The sequence below is a fragment of the Pseudopodoces humilis genome, chromosome 4, assembly GCF_049639895.1.
Source record: "Pseudopodoces humilis isolate 2021_Gansu_Grassland_sample_001 chromosome 4, ASM4963989v1, whole genome shotgun sequence".
NCBI lineage: Eukaryota > Metazoa > Chordata > Aves > Passeriformes > Paridae > Pseudopodoces > Pseudopodoces humilis.
Window position 1 is genome coordinate 32,561,597 of NC_142203.1, and position 21,084 is coordinate 32,582,680.

General features: G+C 45.4%; 1 protein-coding gene across 3 annotated transcripts in view; it reads left to right on the forward strand.

Annotated features, from left to right (window-relative positions):
• Nucleotides 1–538: 538 nt before the first annotated feature.
• LOC106628594 (uncharacterized) overlaps nucleotides 539–21,084 on the forward strand; it is a 31,627-nt gene continuing 11,081 nt past the window's right edge. Inside the window, exons 1-2 of one of the 3 annotated variants that reach the window (XM_088053941.1) lie at nucleotides 539–1,881; nucleotides 13,951–14,241. In XM_088053941.1, the coding sequence (XP_087910067.1) occupies nucleotides 539–1,831 (1,293 nt within the window). In that variant the 3' untranslated portion in view covers nucleotides 1,832–1,881; nucleotides 13,951–14,241. The remainder of the gene's footprint in view (nucleotides 1,882–13,950; nucleotides 14,242–21,084) is intronic. The other 2 variants (XM_088053942.1, XM_088053943.1) reach the window with 2 other exon arrangements.

Genomic DNA, 21,084 nt, shown 5'->3' on the forward strand with positions numbered 1-21,084 from the left:
TCGATGGCCAAGCACTTCCCCGTCAGACTTCCCAGTACAGTATTGTCGGGAATCATTAGTCCTCGACACCTGCACTATCCTGTGCCCACCCACCACAGACCGAACGCACCAGCACCTGCCCCACCAGCCGCCACGCCCTTGCTCGCTTTCCTCCTGCAGGACTCGTCCCCTGGCCGGAGTGATGACCCCGAGAAACCGCCCCCCGTCCCCGGACCAAGGAGGCACTGCCTTCTTTCCCACACCGCAGTCGCGGGGCGAGTTTCTGAGGGGGAGGAGCAGCTCGGGTTCCCCACGGACACCCCACCGGGAAGGCGTTCCGCCCAAGCCCGGCGGAGCGGCCGGGGGGGGGGGACGGCCGCGGGACCAAGGAGGGGGCGACGGCGCGGCGGGCAGGGGGCCCCGGGCGTGGCGCGGGTCCGGCGGCGCCGGGAGGCGGCTCAGTCCCCGCTGCCAGCCGAGGGCGGCCGGCCCCGCGGAGCAGCCGCCCAGCCCGGCCCGCCCCGCGCCGGAGCCGCCGCCGGCCGGCGAGGGCGGCAGCATGAGCGGCGGGCGTAGCGGGCGATCCGCCGTGAAGATGGAGGCGCCGTTTTATCCCGAGGAAGGACTGGAGCTGCTGCCCGACTTCGTGCCGCTGCCGGGTTTCGGTAACGCCGGCGGACCTGGAGCCGATGCGGCGGCGGGGCAGGAGCTGCTGCTGGGCGCCGGGAAGAAGCGGGGCCTGCCGGCTGGCGCCCCCGCGCCGCTCCCGGGGCCCTTCGCCCTTCGTCCCCCTCCCGGCGCCCGCGGCAGCGCGGCGCCTCTGCGCTTGCTGCCGCCGCCGCCCGCCGCCGCCCCGCCGCCCACCGCGGGCTCCGCGGAGACGGGGAGCGGCGGCGGGGCGGCGGCGGGCCGCGGCGGCCCTGAGGCCGCGCTGGGGTCGGCTGCGGAGCTGCCGCTGCTGAAGCTGCCGCCGGCCGCCGACCTGGAGCAGCTGCTAACCCAGGGGGGCGCTGGGCTGGGCGCGGGCAGCCCGGGGCCGACGGCGCCCGGGGCGGGGAGCGGCGGGGCGGCGGCGGCGGGGCCGTTCCTCTACCGGCAGCCGGTGACGCAGGAACAGGAGGGTTTCGCCGACGGCTTCGTCAAGGCCCTGGCCGACCTGCACAAGCAGAACCAGCTCCTGGCGGCGCCGCCGCCGCTCTCCGCGCCGGGACCCTGCTGCACCGCCCGCCCGGGGCCACCAGGAGCCCCCGCCGCTGCCGCCGCCGACCCTCCGGCCGTCTACACCAACTTGAGCGGCTTCAACCCCGCGGGGCCGCTGAGCCCCTCGGGCAGCGCCGCCCCCCCCCCCTCCGCCCCGCCGCCGCCGCCGGGCCTGGCCTTCGGGGCGGCGGGTCTGGGGAGCGGGCGGCTGCCGCCGGCACGGTCCCTGGAGGAGCCGCAGACGGTGCCCGAAGTGCCGCCGTCGGCGGGCGGGGAGGGCGGCAGCAGCGCGCCGACGCCGCCGTCGCTGTCGCCGCTGGACGCGGAGAGCCAGGAGCGGCTGAAGGCAGAGCGCAAGCGGCTGCGAAACCGCATCGCCGCCTCCAAGTGCCGCCGGCGGAAGCTGGAGCGCATCGCCCGGCTGGAGGAGAAGGTGAAAGCGCTCAAGGGGCAGAACGCCGAGCTGGCCGCCACCGCCAACCTCCTCCGCGCCCAGGTCACCCAGCTGCAGGGTCGCGTCCGCAGCCACCTCTCCTCTGGCTGCCACATCAACGCCGCCGGGCATCCTCCTCCTCCTCCTCACGCCGCCGCCCAGCCGCGGGAGACTCCCCCCGAGGCGGCCGCCGCCGCGCCGGAGACCAGCGCCTGCTGAGGAGGGACACCCTACCGGCCCCGGCCCGCCCGGGGGCACCGCGGGGCAAGGTGCGCGCCTGCCGCCGCCCTTCTGCTATTATTATTATTATTTTTATTATTAATTATTATTATTATTTATTTACGCCCGGAGAAGGTGTTTTTTTGCGGGAGCCGGGTGTTGCTAAGCGTTTCCCGAGTTCTGTCGATGTCGCATTCAGCAGCGAGGGTCTCCGTGGGTGGTTCTGGGGCAGGTGGTTGTTAATTTTTCAGTGAAGTACTTGAGGTCTGTCGAGATTTCCGAAAATAAGAAAATTACTGTTTACAGAAAGATTCAACTTTATTTTCATGGGGGATATAAAACGTGTGTTTCCTAATACACCTTACTGAACTGTATAGCAATGGATAAGCTTTTCAAACTCAAAAAAAAAAAAAATAGCCAGAATCGTACCTTTTGAAAAGATGTGCGTGTATATATATATTTAAAACATAATATGGCTATGTATATTTTCTTGGTATTGATAAAGAACCTTTTTTAAAATACTGTCTTTCTCTAGAGCTTTAATTTGCCATTGAGAGTTAAGACAGCTGTGTGGGTGCTCTTGCACTTACATGGCTTTGATTTTCAAATCGAACCCTGGAGGGAAATGATTTTTGTTGTAAATCTTAAGCAGATTGAAACGCATTGCTGGCTCAGTCATAGGAAAATAGTTTTCTAAACCTGTATGCTCCATATTTCTTGTGCCAGTGCGAACTTGGGGCATTGGTAGTTATTTATTGAAACTTGAACACTTTTTGGATGTTGCCTAGACCTTATTTTTCTAGATAACACGTTAGTAGAGAAAATGGTTACTTTGGCAAAAAGAGCTTTACTTTTTTTTTTTTTTTTGTTTGTTTTTTTCCTTCACTGTGTACATTCCAGTAGTGTGTGCTCTTTCCATGGTATAGTGACAATTCAGTGCTATACAGGAAAGGGCTCAAATTTGGGGTGGGTTAGCTGTAAAGGTGGTAATTCCATTGTATTCTGTTTGAATAAATCACAGAAATATTATGGAGAATTAGATTTATTTTTCAGTAGAAATCTGTATATCTTGCTTCTTGGTCTACTTTGTTCTAAAAAAACTTTCTGCAATACTCTAGAGACAGAAAGAGTCGATGCTAGAATGTGAAGTGTTTTACTGGTTGGGAAGAATTGGTGTGATTTATTTCTTTGTCGAGAATTTACTAGTAGAAGAGTATAGCAAAGGAATTATTTCTTCTGATTAGACATAATCCTCAATAAGTTTTTGAAAGCTTTAGGTCCCTTGCTCGGTGCCACTGCCTTCCACGCTTCTGCTGCACCTGTGTGTTTTGAGCATAGCCGCTAGCGCAGCGCTGCCGAGCCCTGTGGCAATGGTGCGGTGGGAAGGGTCTGTCGGAGTGTGACTGTCACCTCACCTGAAGCCCCTGCGTGCGGAGGCCGCGGGCCGGCCCTGCCGCTGGGGGAAGGCAGGGCTTCTCCTGAGCAGATCCAGCTGCAGTGTGGGGCCCTCTTCCTTCCTTGAAACTGTGCTAAAAACTCTGCTTGAACTCAGAGGCAAATCTTTCATGGGGATAAGTGTCTGTGCCAGCTGGTGAAAAGGGGTAATCATATGAGGAGCCAAGACGGCATAGACGTCTCTATGTGTACAGCAATTGCTCAGATCTGTTAAAGCCACTCAGGAGCTGGATCTCTTACCTCTCCTGAAGGCTACAGCTGATGATTTGAAATCCAATAAGAATGGGATAGACTCACGGTTTTTCATGCTTTTATTGGGGATATGTGAGTGCTATCTGTTCAGAAAGTTGAGCTGCAGAAATCAAGTGTATGACCTTTTCTTTTTAGTGCATAGTTGTTCCTGGGCACATGTATGAAATTATATGAGAGTGCGTAGTTACACTGCTACTGTAGCTGAGATGGTTCCGAGGGTATTTCTTTTCTTAATGCATATGCAAATTAGGTAGAAGCCATATTAATCATTGTATAACTGTTCGATCATGTCACCAGAGCCTTTTTTGATGGTTGAAATGTTTGCCTGTAACAGTACATTCTGCTGTTAGAAATACTGTAAGCAGATAAGAAAATATTTTGGTCTTTTAGGTTTAAAGACTTCTTAGGGGCATTCTGAACCATACTGCATACAATCTGTAGCACTGCTTGTTATATAATAACTGGGTGAAAAATATGGTTTTTACTTTGGTAGTCATCACCCATCTGCAAAGATGCTGCAAGTCTGGAGAAACTGATGAAAAACTTCTTTTCCCCCACACTTAACACTTTTCTCTAGTGAGAGGCAATGCTGCCTGGTAGATGTGAGATGCTTTACTGCATCTGCGCAGTAAATTTATATGTGATGAGGTGAGGTTTTTTTTAAGGAATTCTGGAAAAAATCATAAGAAATTACATGGTGAGCACCTCTACTTTGGTCCTTGTCTTTGTAAATGAGTGTAGGGCTGAGTAAAGATCTTGAGGTAGAACACAGGACAGTGATAAATGCAGCTGTGCAATACTTTGTCTTTACTTACTTCGTAATTTCTGGTCATAATAAATTAGCAATATCCAAGCAACATGGGAGGATCCATTAGGCACAAGAAATCACTGCAGTTCCCCTTCTCAGACACAGGCAAGGCTCTAGTGGGCTGTAGTCTAGCAGGGTTATAATAACCCCCCCTTTTCAGCATGGTAATGTTAAAGCTGAAAACCACCCCACATTACCTCACTTGAGTTTGAACTTTCTGCAAGAGCAGTCTCACCCCCAGCATCTCTAAGACCTCATGTGGGAACTTCTTTGATAGCCTGCTTCCTGTTCTAGCTGACAACTGTTCAGTGGTAGAAGTGGTGACAGGCCAGCTCTCTTACCCTGGTGACTGATGAGAGATTACTAATGAGGCTGGCAGCTACAGTTCTCTGCCAGATGCTGCTGTTCTGGTAGTGGAGTTGTCCAAAATAAAGGTGTTTTCTGTAGAGTGATTGGTTACCTTCATAAATGCATTTTTTTTTATCTAGCATTTAGGCTAAGAAACAGAATCTAACACTGACATGACCAAAACTTGAGAATAGTGTTGGGGTGGTTGGATTTTTTTTCCCGCTTGGACTGGTTCTGCTAGAGGTTGCTGCATTTTTTGCAGATACTTGAGTGGAAAGCCTAAGCACCTAACACTTTAAACCAATATAAAAAGACTCAGGAGTACTTACCTGCTGCAGCTGTCAGACTTGATTGTTCCTGTCTTCTAAAATGTATCAATACTCTGACTTTTAGCCCTGCAGTGTTCCTAAATCTTTGAATATGGCTTCTCTAGTTTGTCTGCCTTTTTTCTTCAGTTTGTTGTTAAATGTATTTGTCTTTTAGGTTTTGGTTTTCTGCCCAAAACTTTGGTCACTGTGAGATGTTAAAAGATAGATACTGGGTAGAATTTTTTCAGACTGTTTATATTATTTGCATCCATATAGCTCCTTTTCAGTAAATCCAAGCAAGCTGGCTGTGTGTTACTGTAAGGAAAAAAAAAAAAAAACAAAAACAAAAAAAAAATCAAAAAACCCTCAAAAACGAAACCCCAAAAAAGCAAACAAAAATATTAAAACCCCAAAATAAAACAGTTATGTTCACTGTTAGCTCAGTGCTTTTTAGCGTTTTTCTTCATCCTTCAAAACTACCGTGCTCTGTTATACTTGTGCACGCTATTTGCTAATCCTTGCCAAGACTCACACTGTGTGACTTGATGTGCAGCCTACCCTCATGTCCTTCCAATCTGGTTTCTATTCCAGATGTGAACCCATGATAAGTAAACATCCCTCCTTGTTTCTTTGCCCCAGGTGTAATATGCTCTGGAGACTAAATAGTCTCCTCCTTTGTCTGTTTTGGTTGCTGGATGCTTGCTCCTGTGCACATCTTGTTTTTTGCTCAGCAATTTTTGAATGTGCTTGAACCGGTATCTTGGTTTAGATGTGAAGTGCCTTCTTATTTAGGTGCTACAGCAAAAGAGTTTGATTCATATATGGCTTTGATTTATTTGAATTGTTACCAGTTCTTTCCTGTCTTGAAAAATAGGAGAGGGAATGTTTTCACTAAGAGAAAACTTGTTCACTCCTTCGTTGGGCAGAGAGTGGAGCCCCCATCAGATCTGCCCCTGCTTGATGTGAGTGCAAGGAAGCCACTGAAAACACTGACTTGACTGATGCCATTGCTAAGAAAGCTGATTGGCTTGGTCCCCAGTGTAGTGAAGTCTGTCGGAATCACAAGGTCTCCAGACAGGTCCAGGTAGCTGGTGAGTTGTTCGCAAAACTTTTAAAGGGATTCCAGGTCGAGCCCGTTTGGTATGCTTAGAGAGCCCTTCCAAAAGCAGTTATTTTGTATACTTTGAGAAGCATGGGTGTTTGGACATGGTAAGTCCTGATCATGGTGAGGAGCAATTCTGGTGGTGATGGTCATGTTTTCTGTTCTAAGACTTTGATGGTTTTCCAAAAGGTAAATATCTCAACACATCTGGACTCTTCACTGTATGTCAGTAGTCACTGCTGACTGCTGTGCAGTGTTCAAGATCAAGGGTGGCTCTACGACAGTTCTCTGTTATCTTGGTTTGTATTTATGTCTTTACAGAAGAAGGAGTCATGAGGCATCCTTCATTCCTTTAAATATCTGATTTACTCTCTGTTTCACCTTTGACAAAGGAGTGGCCTGCCCAGGTTAAGGCCTGAGGCATTCGGCACTTTGCAAATGTTAAAGTGGAAATTTATTTGGCAACTAACTTGTAATCAGTTATATAAGTCATTGATGCTTCCCAAAATACTTAGTAGTATTGTTTGATAGCGTCTGAAGTACAGGTGAGTGCCAGGTCTGAATTACTAGTTGTGCTGAAAATAGTTATCTTGGCTGCCATAACTGGAGTCTTAAATATTTGAATCCAGTAGGTTCTTAGAGAAAATTTTTCTATATCTGAGATGAATATGGAAGAGCAAAAAACCCATCTATTTGTAACATAAGTCATTCTTTGATGCATTTTATGTATCCCGCTTCTGGAGTGCAAGTTAAAAAAGGAAAAGCAATGAGTTACATTTTCATTTATTCATACATGCAGCTGTAGCTGCTGCTGGATAATTTTGCTCTTTCCTTACTTGATTGTCCAAGTGTCTATGTTTAGCAAGTAGACAAATCGAAGTATGACATATCTGTGTACGTATTTGATTTGTACAAAATCACTTCCATTTTTCCAGGTTTTTGTTTGGAGTTTTACTGTAAGAATGAGTGTTGAAGAGTTCTTAGCCTGTTTTGATGCTTGTTGGTCACTACTTTTGATCACTACTCTCTATAGTAACTGCTCATCTTCCAGCAGAGGTGGACAGTAAAGTCTGTCAGGGATTCCCCTCTTTCAGTAATTGTCAAGACCTGTATCAGCAGAAAAAAATCTTGGGCAGAAGGTTCCACAGTGCATAGTAATTCTGCAAATGTTCTCTCATCCTTCTCACACCACGGTCACTTGTAGAGTTTCATCAAGGTTTAGTGTATCTGATGAAGAATGATAAATGTTCCTGTGACAAAGTGCAGAATCTAAAGTTTGTAAGAAACTTGTTTATCTTGCTGCACATAGTGCAACTTTACTATGAAGATGTTGAATTAAATCTGAATGTATGGAGACTCAGGCCTTTATGGGACATTATGGGAGACAAGAGGTTTTAGTAATTCATAATTACTCCTCTCCAGTGTTTCAGAGATCTGTCTCTTTTTGTCCTGTGAAGTGTCTTGCAGCTGTTTGTGCTGTGAAACTTCTCTCTTCGTAACGACTCAGTAGCTTGGAGGTGGGACAGAAGCAGCTTCCCCATGAACTGGTCATGTGTGACAAGCTAAATGTAGCTTTCTGAGAAATGCTGCAACAGTGAGGGCACAGCTGAGAGCCTGCTGTTGTTTGTGTGTTTCTAAAAGAGTCTAGAAATGTACACACATAAATCATAAAAAAGCAGCTTTCCAAGGAGCCAGCCGGTTGCCTTGCTATGAGCATTGATCCTTGCTGTTTGTTTTAATCTGGGAGCACTTTTTCCTAAGCTGTTGCATACCTGAAGGCTGACTTTCTGCATCAACGTAGTCACAAACTGGATCTCTGCTTGGATGTTGAAACAGTTGGCTTCATACAGGTCAATCAGAATGCCTTGCTCTAGATGTCTTTGAAGGGTCCCAGTGGGGAAACAGTGGTGGGGAGGAAGGAAGCCAGTCTAGGATCTGTGTCTTCACACCTGTGCTGTGTATTGAAATGCAACTTTCAGCTGAGTAGTCTTGACAAAAGTGCGTTACTGATGTAAAAACTGTGAATCTTGATCTTGTGTCTGCAGGGGACACAAGTTCTTGTGCTGGAGTCTTTCTTGGGCACTCTCCTCTCAAGTCAGTGAGGACTGACGGAAGAAACAGCAAATCCAGCCTTTATGAACTAATTCTTCTGAGGCACAGATACCTGCAAATGCATGTTGAGGTGTTGTGAGTAGACACCAGCATGCATAGAGAAGGGGATGGCCAAAGGAAGGAACTGTGATTTTCTTAGCTGCAGCAGTACACAATGGGGTTTTTCATATGCTTTTGTTGTGGTCAAATTCTTCCAGAAGAAGACTAAGCTGCATTTCTGTGTGTGATCACAAGGTGATTTTTTAGATTTCCAATCAAATTGGAGGACTGACAAGCTTTGCAATGCTCAATTAACATGAAAGAAGAACTTATTTTGAAGTCACATTTAGCCTTAATGTTATCTGAAGTGCTGCAGTTAATGTGTAGTAGTTTACTATAGGGTGAAATGATTATCATAAATAATGTTTTAAAGGAGTCTCCTTAAATAGTTATCTACATGATGTTTGCTTTTTTGTCTGCTTTCAAAAAGTCTCTCTATCCATAGCATAGCTAGCTGTAAATTGAGCTTTGCTCTCAATTTCTAGTACTAATAACAAACAGGGTCTGCAATAGTTTAAGGAGTAAATGTTCTGGCTAAAGACCGACCATTTCTGTAGGAATGCTTTGAAGTGATGGCTGGGTTTGAAGCCTTGCTGACATGGAGATAATAGATATGACCAGTTCACTGTGCACTAATACACTGCTAGATTCTGTTATTTAGCACACTGCTGATAAGATTTACTACTACTGTTACTTACTTAAGAACCAAGTATGAGTGGAATTGTAAGTCACCTGAATAGAGTCCATGCAGTCTGGAGAGCTTTCTTGATGGAGATCAGTAGCAGACTTCCATCCCATACTAAAGGGAGCAAAAAAAAGTCTTTGGTCGCAGTCTGTGTTTTGGTTTTGCAAGTCAAATTACTTTTTTAGGTTGGGTCCTGTTTTACCTCAAAATTTATTTGACTAAATTTGAAAACCTTTCTAATAAGTACCTTGAAGCATGTCTTGCAACTGTTCAGTTGCAATCAATGGTTGTACGACTGTGGTATTACTTCTGTCATAGATGAAGAAAACTGATACTGATAAGAGTCAGGGTTCTCACTGCATCCCTGTTCTTAAACAATGGACTGAACAGGTGAAAAATCATGACCAGTAGCTTGAATTCTGAGGAAGTGGTTGATACCATTTTCTTGTCCTCTTCGGAGAGCTTCCTGCTGCCCCAAGGGATGTGTCCCTTCTGCCTCATATGGAAAATTGACCTTTAAGAACTAACAGTTTTAAACTAACTTAATAACTAACTAACTGACTAACTAAAGATAGTCTTCTGGTACATGCTGAGTAATTTGGAAGATAACATACTGAACTTGACAATCTTTCCCACACTTCTGTTTCATAAACCTTCAGATTTTCTTGTAACAGGACACAAGCAATGGAGAAGTGTCAAATAAAGTTAGTGTTCTGTTCCAGAGAGTGTATTTTGGATAGTCTCCTTCTTTTTCCCTAGTAACAACTATGGAAAGAGAGCAGTAGGAGATACTGATGTATAACTTGCTGTTCTTCACAAGTAGAGCCAGAGTTTGAATTTTTTGATTTTTCTAACTTTTAACATTCTGTCTTTTAACATCCTTCATGACAGGGTGACAGAAATAGTGAGGAAATACTATTAGGGAGTTAAATGTTCTTGTGACGTCTAATGTCACATAAGTTATGGCCATAAGTAGCTAGGACACCTATTTATGGTCTGCTAGATGATACCTTCAGAATAGGGATTCCTAAAATGCTGCCAAAGTGTTTTTATCAACCCAAACCATTTTGTGCCAGTTACTCAAATGGTATTGTAGACCCTTGTGATTTTTTACAGTCTTTGTGTGCACCCTATAAGTGAAATCACTGCCAGTATACAAGCCAGTTTGTCAACGTGGTATGATACCACTTTCTCAGCAGGCCAATTGTGTCTAATAAAATTTACATCTTCATTCCTTTCCCCACTGGTATATAGTTAAAGGTGAAAGTCAAAGTTATCAGCACCAGCATGAAGAAAAAAAAAAAAAGAAGCAGAATACGAGGAAAAAGTAATATTTATCTCTGAAACAGTATTTAATGGTAATGTCTTTTGTATGTTTAAGTGGCAGATAATTAAGTCTGCTGTTCAGAATGCTTTTAAACTTTGTTTTGTTATTACTGCTTAATTGTCTTCTAAATGTCTCTTCTTTAGAAACTGTGCCCCTCCCTGTTTGACCTGATGACTAGTGATTTCACACTTACTCTTATTTATTTAAAGCCATGGCAACCACCGTACTGAAATGTCATCAAGTAAAGCCCAGATCTGCGTGCTGACTAGTGATGCAAAGGTCTGCTCTCTAATAAAATGCAGCCCATGAAGGACGAGCTCCAAAAGGCAGCTACGCCCTTCGTAACTTCAAGCATTTGCTCTAATTTCAAGGCTTTGCCATGTGGTGTTGCTCAACGTGCAGCAAAACAAGTTCTTGCGAGCCCCTTGAGCATTCCTCCTCATGTAACAGATTAAATATTCAGGCTTCATTAACTGTCCCACCCACCCCTCCAAGAAAAAAACCTAAACCAAACCAAAAACCCACAGAATCAAAACCAAACCTGAAACAAAAATCCCAACACAAGTATATATTGGAGAATTGTTTTGCTTTATTGCAAAGTGGTGTTAATTACAGAGAGGCTTAGTGCAGTTCTGACATGTGAGCCATTAATCTAAACACTCCCAACAGTGATTTTGCTTTTGTTGTGCTTTGCTACTTTGTACAGGACAAAGGGAAGGGAGTAAGTGTTGCAATATAGTATTGTGCAATTCCTGAATTTTAAATAGAAAATGATAGGCAAGTCTGCATAGGCCTCTTGCACGCCAAAATGTAGCCACTGATTTTTGCCACTCACACTCTTTCTAATCAGGAGTAGGTATACACTGGCTTCTTAAGGTCAAAAGGGGAGAAGGGGGAGAAGGGTGGAGAGATTAAGAGGTTGCAGTACCTGTGAATGGCCCTGAGCCTCCTTGGCCTTAAAACTCAGAATCTGTTAGATTACCTCTACTTTATGATATCTGAAGGTAATTCTTAGACTCCCTGTGCAGCATCTTACCAGGAAAGGCAGCTGGGTCTGTATCGCTAAGTAAGTCTTCGTGAAGTAGCTCTTCAGCTTTCTGTGTTTTTCCATCTGTGGAGTTGTAGCACATTCTTCCAGGGCAGTTTCTCTTTCCTGTAGTGGCTCATCTAAAGCTGGCCTGTTGCTCCTGCAGTTTCTGCCTATAGTGAAATATCAATCTGAGGTTTGGGGGACCACACGTGTGCCCTCATTGTGTGGTGTTTGTGATGGCTAATCTTGTATGACTCATGAGAGATCCCCTTAGAAAGGAGTAGCTCCATGTAGGTGCAGACTGGGAAAGATGAAGTTTATCACCCTTAGTGCAGTATGTCTTTCTATCAGTTCAATGGAGTAACTAACTCACATCAGATAAAGGAGAGCTCTTGGGCAATGGGACTCAACTTTGAAAACTCTTGGTGGTTTCTGGTTCTTGCTGAGCTTCTGTGATGCAGAAAATTCTCCATGATCTGCATTACTGTAATCACAATACCTTGTAATATCATGGGCTGGGGCTGCTGGTGGTATCACGCACGTTCTGTGGTCTTTACTGGGATTCATGCCACATGCTGATTAACAGAAAAAAGGATTTCCTGTAAAGGGCAAGAATCCCCTCCCTGCTGTGTCACCACCAGCATCCCCAAGCTCTCTTTTTGTCCCAAGAAGTGCGAGCAAACTGCTGCTTCCTAAATTCTTTAATCCATGCTGGTTCTTTGCGGGCCGTCAGGCGTGGCACTGAAACTTTCTCCTTCAGGGTAGCTCTTCGAAATGAAAGGTGGAAGCCAAGAAGTTCAAATTGGGCTTTGCTCTTCCAGCAGCTTACATGCAACTAATTGGTGGGTGGGTGTCTGCCTACATCCTTTCTTGGGTTTTTTTAAGTTGGGTTTATGTGTACCTTCTTATTTATGTACCTTCTTATTCTGCCTTACTAATTAGCTGGCACAGAGGAAGCCTCTGAGAAACCCTTCAAAAATTTCTGCTTTTGGTAGAATTTTATAAAATTGCAGCATGTGAACAGATTGAAAAATCCCAACCAAAAAAAACCAACAAAAACCCAAAGAAATACAAAAACACAAAAGCAACCCAAACCAGACAACAAAAGAAATAACTCTGTATGGATATTGATTTTGTGAAGTCTTTAAACAGGTATGCTGGCAAGGGCATTGCACACAGACAGAGATAGTAGTGAAACAAAATTCAGTAGCTACTCATTTGCTGGATTTGGTCAGGAGAGATTTTAAAGGACACTTCTGAGACCTTTTTTCTGATGTGGTGATTTTTTAAAATGTAAACAAGCTACAGGGCTTAATAATATACAACTGAGGATTATGTCCATTGTAATTTTTTACAGTACTTTTACTAATTGTATTATATTCAAAATACTTATTTCTGAGACAAAGTGGACAATACTAGTGGGCATCTTGCACTTGATTAAATGTAAAACATTTTCTTAATTTAGTGATGTGTTTAGGAGAATACTGTAACTTACTGAATATACAACAGTGATAACTGTGTTTACAATAATTATAAAATTCCTACTGTTCAGTGGTAGCCAACTTGTTTGAGAATTGAAAGTAAGGCATACTGCAATTGGCAATCTTGGAAAAATTAACTCAATGCTGCTACCACTAAATACTGTGGGATGGATACCGTGGGTTTAAATGGCAGCAGGATTGTATTCCAAGCCTCTGTCTTAAGTACTTATGACTAAAAGGCGACTTGCCTTGTGCTCATTTATGTATCCCTGTGTGTAGTACATCAGTTAGAAATCTGTTAATGATTGATTTGTAACATTAGGACCTTTATGGAGATCACAGTGGGGTTTTTGTTTGTTTTTGTTTGTGAGCAGACACTTAGACATTTTGGAATGTATAACATTGATCCTTGTGCTGGAATTGTTTACATGCAAAAATGTATTTATGATTTTTTGCAAACTGCAATGTGCAATTTTGTACATGTGTTTTAAACCACAGAGTTTATAAGGAAGATATTGTATGTACAGTACTTGGACATGAGTATTATTTCTTTGATATAAATATCTAGAGGAAAATTAAAATTGCTTTATATTCATATTTTTGGCTGTGTTTTTTATTATTTCAGCAAGAAATTTAAAAGTCGGCTTAAGGCATAGAGATTTGGGCTTTTAAAAAGTACTTTTAAATCGTGCTTGATACACTGATTCCTTCGATTGTGTCAACACACCGAAGTGCAAGGAGGGACGAACTTCTTGTAAAAATGTTGTTCTTTGGGATAACTTCCCTATCTATCTATCTGTCTGTCTGTCTGTCTGTCTGTCTGTCTGTCTATTGATAAATAGATAGATATGTATCAATATCGATATATATATATCTATCTATATCTCTATATATAGATATATTCCCTGTATATATGAGTGCAGTTGCAGCCAGCTCTGATATCAGATTTCAGGCCCTTGCTAAGAAAAGCTGACTAGAGTCATCAGCGCTGTGGGATGGGTCTCCAGTTACCCATATTTTGACTTCTGTGGTTCAACAGAACGAGTCACAGTAAAACGTTTTTGCAAATAGAACTGTTCTGAACCACATCTGGAGTAAATCTGCTGAATTAAGGCGTTTATTTTTCTTTCTTATGATCAATGTTCTTAATGCACATTGATACATCTTGACAGATTCCCGAAGGAGAGCTACTCGGTAAACATCCGCACGTGCTGGAAACACTTCCGAAGTCCCAGCTGACAGCTCCCGTGCTCTGGGAAGGCAGCCCTGCCTTCCGGATGCATCCTTTCAAAGCGGTGTCGCTGGGCGGAGTGAGTGCCAAGCCCCACCGAGAAGGCTGCGAGGATGCCGAGCTGGAGTGGGAGCTGAGGAGCGCGGCGGTGCCGGCGGTGCCAGCTCACACGCATCTGGACCCCGTCTTTTCTCTAGAGTGCGTGGGTTCCAGGTCTGGCACTGAAGAAACAGTAAGAGGGAATGATTTTTCTCTGGTTTAAGATAACGAATGCTAGGATTTCGGAGCCATGACAGAGCTGGGGGAGGGGAAGGAAGCTGTAAGCACACTTGTTGGAGCTGTTGTGTCTTGGCACTTAGGTTTATGACCAGTTCGGTGTAGGATTACTGTGACTTCTAAATGTGAACCGTGCCTTCTTCAGTGCTCTGGGAGTTGTTTAATGCTTTTTAATCTCCATGTTGTGCATGGCTTCAGGCTGTGTTTCACACATGCTAGTCAGACCATTTCTTGCAGATTTCCACTAAAGACAGATTTCTTCATGGGAAACTTTGTAGCACTGTTGCAATAAACTTCATGCTTTCCAGATGAATTGCAGAGGGGAAGTAGAACAACAAAATGGTGTGTGCCTTTAATGATTTTATAGATGTTTGAGGGTATTCTTAATTTTCTATGTCAATTTGAACTTAGGAGCATAGGAAAAGTGTTTTGAATATGTGGTATAGGGACTAGTCTACTTGTTCTCTCTAAGCTTTTTGTTCCTCTAGCTCTGAGTGTCTCAGAATGGTGCCTTCAGAAGTGCTCAGAAAGGAGATAGTTGAGACTGATTGTGCTTAATTATCCAGAGGGTGTGGAATAAAAGTGGGTGCTTTGCACTGGTTGAATAACCTGCAGGATTGTGTTCAGGTTTTCTTTTTTCTTCTGAGAATGTTCCCTTTCTTCTCCCTCTCTGTCTTGGAGTTCCTCGCAGAAGTAAAACAGACATGGCCCTTGCACAAAACCACAGTTCTAACACAGAGCAGCAAACTCAAAATTTTTTTCCTGGGCCCTGCACATCTTCCAGATTAAGGGAGGCAAAGGCCCATTGTTGTTCTCAGCAGCCTATTATTTCTTTCCCTTCAGTCAGTGTGCCTGAGGTTCTGGCATAGGTCGTTCAGGTAGATCTGGCAGATGCATAAGTTACCAGAAGTCAAATAGCAGGTGACACACAAAAGCTGTGAACTTCTCTCACTTGTCCTGATGTGAACTGGTTACTTTCTGTTTCTGCATTCAAGTAATTTCTACGTTTTCCTTTTCTCCAGTGTGACATAGCAAAGTGGAAGATATGACATGCAAGTTGCATTGGGTTTCCCCCACACCAACTGTAAATTTGGTCAGGAAGTATAAATTATAAGATATGGGCAGATATTTCATCTTCTGAGCCATTCTACCAAGTCTGAAATTCATGCCATTGTCATTTTTGCTACAACTCTCAAATGTCAGCCCCAGAAAGACCCAGCTTCAGGGCAGGTGGGGGAGTTGATGACTGTAACTGATGGATTTATCAGTTCAAGGAGGTGGTTGGATGGGTGTCAGCCTGTGGCCAGCAAGGTGAGCAGGGCTGGAGGTCTGATTCCTGAGATTCCAAGTTGCAAAGGCTGGTCACAGATACCTTGGATACATGTCATGTCCCATGATACGACTGCTAACAGTAATGCATTGTAATGGTTGAATTCTGGAGGGTGTCTCAAAGCTCATTCTTCAGGTATCCAGCTACCCAGACCAGGAGCTGCAGGAGAAGACATATAAGGCAACCAGAGCACGTAATTTCTGACCATCACCTTGTGGCTTTTAGTAATCTCTGGAGGCACCTAGAGTCAGCCATTCTCTGAGCCATACTTTTGAGTTAAAAGGGCTCCTGCTGTGCTCTGACCTGGCAGCACCTCTGCACCTGTAGCCACAGCATCATGTAACCTCCAACACAGCAGCAGCTCTGAACACCACACTAGCTGAGGTAGATACGTATGGGGTAGAATGTTCATCCTTTGCTTATTTTCTTGGTCATTTTTTGTGTGTTATTTCCTTTAATCAAACAAGTTTTTTCCTTTGGACTTAGTAGAACAGGTCCAGTTTCCATAGGGAGCAGAATATCACACAGCTCAGTCATCACCTCAGTCTGCCATCCAGGGCCCACCTGAAAGGAACATGAAATGGGTTTGTGACTGCAACTATGACATCTGCTTGAGAGGCCTTAAGCATATCTTAGCCCTGAAGGAGGTTTCCAGCTACCCATGGCCTGCACTCTCCAGTGGAATAGCCATGCCCCTGTCTTACTCTATTCCTCATCAAACAGCTGGACCTCTGTGGTGGGTTGGCCCTGACTGGATGCCAGGTGCCCACCAAAGCACAAATGGACAGGGGAGACAAAACATAAGGAAAGACTCAGGATCTAACAAGAGAGAGATCACTCACTGCTTGCCATCACAGGCAAAACATACTTCACCTGAATTTTCTACCAGTCAAAATCAGAGAAATATGTGAAACAAATCCTAAAAACATCTTCTCCCTACCCCTACTACTTTCCCAGGCTAAACTTTTTTCCCAGTTCACTACCTCCTGCCACAAGTGGTGCAGTAGGAGATGGGGAGTGGGGGTTATGGTGAGTGCATCACATGTTATTTCTGCTGCTGCTTTCTCCTCAGGGAGAGGAGTCCTTCCCCTGCTCTACTGTGGGTCCTCCACAGGGTCACAAGTCCTACTAGAAACCTGCTCCAGTGTAGGATCTTCTCTCCATGGATCCACCGGTCTCTGCCAGCCTCCTGCTCCAGCAGCAGCCTCCCACAGGGTCACAGCCTCCTCTCAGGCACCCACTTGTTCCAGCTTGGGGAATCTCAGTCCTGGCACCTGGAGCACCTCCTTCCTCACCTCTGTCAGTGTCTGCATAGTTGTTCCTCTCACATTCTTGCTGCTCTCTTCTCCGGCCACAGTTAATTCTTTGCAATAACTTTTTTCCTGTTTTAAGATATTATCACAGGGTCATTACTACAATTTCTGAGTGGCTTGGCCTTGGCCAGTGGCAGGTCCATTCTGGAACCCTCTGGCATTGCCTCTGTCAGACATGGGAGAGGTTTCCGGTAGCTCCTCACAGAAGCCATCTCTGTAGTGCCCCCATTACTAGAACCTTGCCATGTAAACCAAATACAGCCTCCCAATGCTCTGGAATTCCTGATGCTTATAGACAGTTGCAAAGAGAACTTTTTCTTCCTTTCCACCGTTTCCATCCTTTCTCTATGGCTGAGCTTTCCTTTGGTGCCTCCCACTCACTGCATTTCTCTAACCCCAACAACTGCATCTCCATCTGCTCCCTCAGGCTGCAGCTGGCAGCCTTCCCAGCTCCCCTCCCTCTCTTTGCCTTTCCTGCCCAGGTGTGTGTAGGCACTTTTCTGTGCAGCAAACCGAATACCCCCTCCTGAAGAGAGGACAGAGACTGCATACCATGTTATCCTCCACAGTTTCACCTGTCAATGTACAAAAGCAGGAGGTCTCAGTTCAGTGAACTAATAAACTGACTGACAACTGCAGCTGTAGAAGGGAGGGAGCCTTTGCCTAAGGTGAGTGTCATGAACCTGCAGGTTCAGCACAGCCTTGCTTCCCTGGGCCAGGCAGAGCTAGGGTAGTAAAGCCACAGCAAAAATGTTGCCTTAAAAACTGTCTTTGTGGATTTTCTCCTTGGTTCTAGGGAGGTCTTGGATCTCCCTTCTTTTTGGTTTCTGTGTTTAGCAGGCTTAAATAGGGGAGAAAATGAAGGAAAAATCCCAGACAGAAAATTACACAAAATTGAGACTAATGTAAATACTTTGGGGCAAAACACCAGCATGGGGAGACTTGTTGCTATTCTCCAAAACATGCTTTAGAAAACCCAAAACTTGAAGGTAATTAAGAAAGCACAGCAGAAGTGCCAGATTACCTCTGCTGTTTTGCCACAGGCCAAGGCTCTCCAGCATTTACACTTCAGATTAAGTAAGAGCTGACTGGGAAGGAATGTATTCCAGTATCTTTCTCTCATCACCATAACTTTTAGAGGAGCAATGGAGATTTAACTCGTGCTGGCCAGCTTGGTTGAACTCAGGAAATTAACAACTCTCCCTTCTCACCTATAATGTCTCTGTTACAGTGCGACTGTGGGTGTTGGACAATGTTTTCTTAATGACTTATTCTGAAGCCTGTTTCCAGGCCACCTGAGAGCACACACTGTGGGTGAAGACAAACCCAGTCAAAACCAGCTGTACAAATGACTGGACATCTCATTATGCCACTGAACATCTTGAACCCTCAGTATCTCCCTTGGATCACCTCTTGCCTTTCTGAAAGCGCTGGATTCTCACTGATTACAGATTCTGGAGATTTTAAGGGACATTTTTGCCCCTGGGCTGCAGTTTGGGAACAGCCATGTGGGCTTTCCTGTGCCTATGCAGCTGTGGCTCTGATATCATGACTCACAACAAGCTTTTCCCAGTTCCTTACCAGTTAATTCTTTCAGTTTCTTTAAATGAGACATGGGGCAAATGTGACTCATTGTCATTTCTGGAAATGACAGACTTGCAAAGTGAGGCCCAGGGGAGTGTCTGCCTAGTGCCATGCAGATGGGATCAATGGGCAATTGCCTCCTGACCTCATTCCCTTTCCCTTCTACTTTCAAAATTAGCATTGCTACTTGAGCTTTGACAGCCAGTACCAGGAGACACTCTCTGTTTTTCTCGGTTGACTTGGTGTGAAGTGATTATTCTGGCTAAAAAGAAAGACAAATTGCTTGAACGGAAGAATTTGTCAAATTTTATGCTGGTGTTTCTCTATTAAAACCACATACTTTGATTCCTCTCTGCACACACCAGCCTTGCAAGAAGCTCCAGGAAGGCAAATCCCTCCTTCTTGCATCTATCCATGGCTGTTAGAGCTGGTCACTGTGGTTCTGGCAGCTGGGCTAGTGCATTATAGATACAATTTTGTACTGCTTCTGACTGCTCCATGCTGCTGCAGCAGCAGCAGCACCTCCCTGGAGAAGGCATCCCACAGCAGAATGGGTCCATCTGGCTTACAACTGGTACAACAACTGCTGCCTGACCTTTTGGTGTGTGGCTCTTCCCTGGTACCTCCCAAATTAAAGCCATGTGGGCCTTCTGCAAAGCTGCTGCGTCACTCTAACACTCCTCATGATCTAGATTAGCACTGGTTTTAGTCCTGCCTAAACTTCTCCAGATGCAGAATCTTTGCTATCAGGACACATAGAGAGCACTTCAGGGATCTTTGCCCCATTTTTTCTAACACAAAGGGTCTGGCAACACTTTTTAGCTTTTCTGGCTTTGAGCTTAGGAGAGGTGAAAAAAAACTAAGTAAAGAGAACAGAACACAATAGGGAGCTCCATTTTGTTCTTGCTCCTTAAGGTCTAAGTCAGGGCTTCCCCAGGGGGTGTATGTGGTACCTAGCCAAACTGGGCACACCACTGAGAGAATCACCAGAAGGATGAACCTGCACCTGCCTTAACTGGACAATTTTGCCTAGACAAGGAGACCTAGGTAGCCTTCCAGTTTGTTTCATGCACAACACTCCCCTTGGCCACATCTAATAGTTTTATGTAGCATGTGTGTCCTTATGGGAGCACAGTCCAATGGGAGAAGACTACACACATAATTAAATGTAGCCCTTCCGAGTGACTGCACTGCTTGCAAGGCACCTGCAGGTGAAAAAAATGAAACTTCAAGCCTCCACACATCTGGGCTTGCAGCAGATGGTAGTCACTGCAAACTTAAACACAGGAGCTTAGCATTTACAGAGGTTCACAAAAAGCAGGCATGGCATCTTTCCCCTCTGTTCGCCTCCTGGTGCTTACTGGTGGATTGACTATGGCTGGTACACCCCCAAGCAAGGACACACTTTTTAAAGACTGCAGGTGGGTTTGGCAGCCTGGACATCTCTGACCTGTTTGTTTGCCAGTGCCAGAGAAGGAGGACACAAAGGACAGCAGTGCACACAAAGCTGTGTCCTTGTGACTCGGTCACCCCAGGGTTTGGGTGGAGTAAGCACAATGTTCAAGGCACTGAAGTGAGAACCTGGGCAAACAGGAGTGATGTAGTGTCTGAGACCACAGAGCAAATATTTGCCTGCAATGCACTAGGGCAGATAACTGAAAGGCAGCCAACAAAGGGTGGAGAAGTCTGGTGGAGACAAGGCCCTGCTTGTTTGCTCAGCAGTGTAAAGGACATAAATGCAAAATCAGGGCCATTCAGGCCTCTCAAGAAGTTGTAAAAGATGAAAAACAAGAGGGGGCCTGTTACAGCCAGTCTGCACGTGCCTAAATGCCCTCTGAGCATTGAGCTCACCTGCCTCTCATCTGCTGGCTTGTACCTCTGAGAAGCAGCTTTCCAGGCAGGGACAGGGAGGTTAAAGGCTCTCCTGTGGTGTCTCTCTTGCTCCACATCTGCAGAAGAAGCTGAGCTTTGGCTGGAGAGATTGGGGTGGGGAGGCAAACACAGCTGGCACCAGCTCCTGATTCCATCTTGAACTTCCAAACCTCACAGTTTGCATGGTCAAACAAACTGCATTTACCTTCTGCTGGATCTGTGGCATCAGGTTTTTCATCATCCACTCAGTTGGGAACCTTTGTTACCGGATAAGGATGCAAGAGCAAGATGCAAGAGCAGGTCATGCCCTTCCCACCAAAGGCAGAATTAGAGCCCCTTAATGTTCAAGGAATCAGATTTTAAAAGGCAGAAAATATTTTTTGTGATGCTTTATTCTGAGCAATAGCAAAACTCAGGCTTTGTCTGGACCAGACAGATGTTTGGGTTGGTGTCAAGTTGGTGACACCATTTTTTTTTTGTACCTGGTTTTGCTGTTTACAAACCTCATGTGTATCCTGCTTTCTCAGACAGATTTGGTAGCATAGAGGAGGCTTCACCCTGGTGGTAACAGCTGCCTTGGCCCCAGAAGATGGTGGGTGTTTTGATGTAACTGTGTCTTCCCCAGCATCATTGGAGCAAGAAGTCCGGGCTTCTGGCAAGGCAGAGATCACAAGGGCATCTCCTTTCACCCCACTGCCTC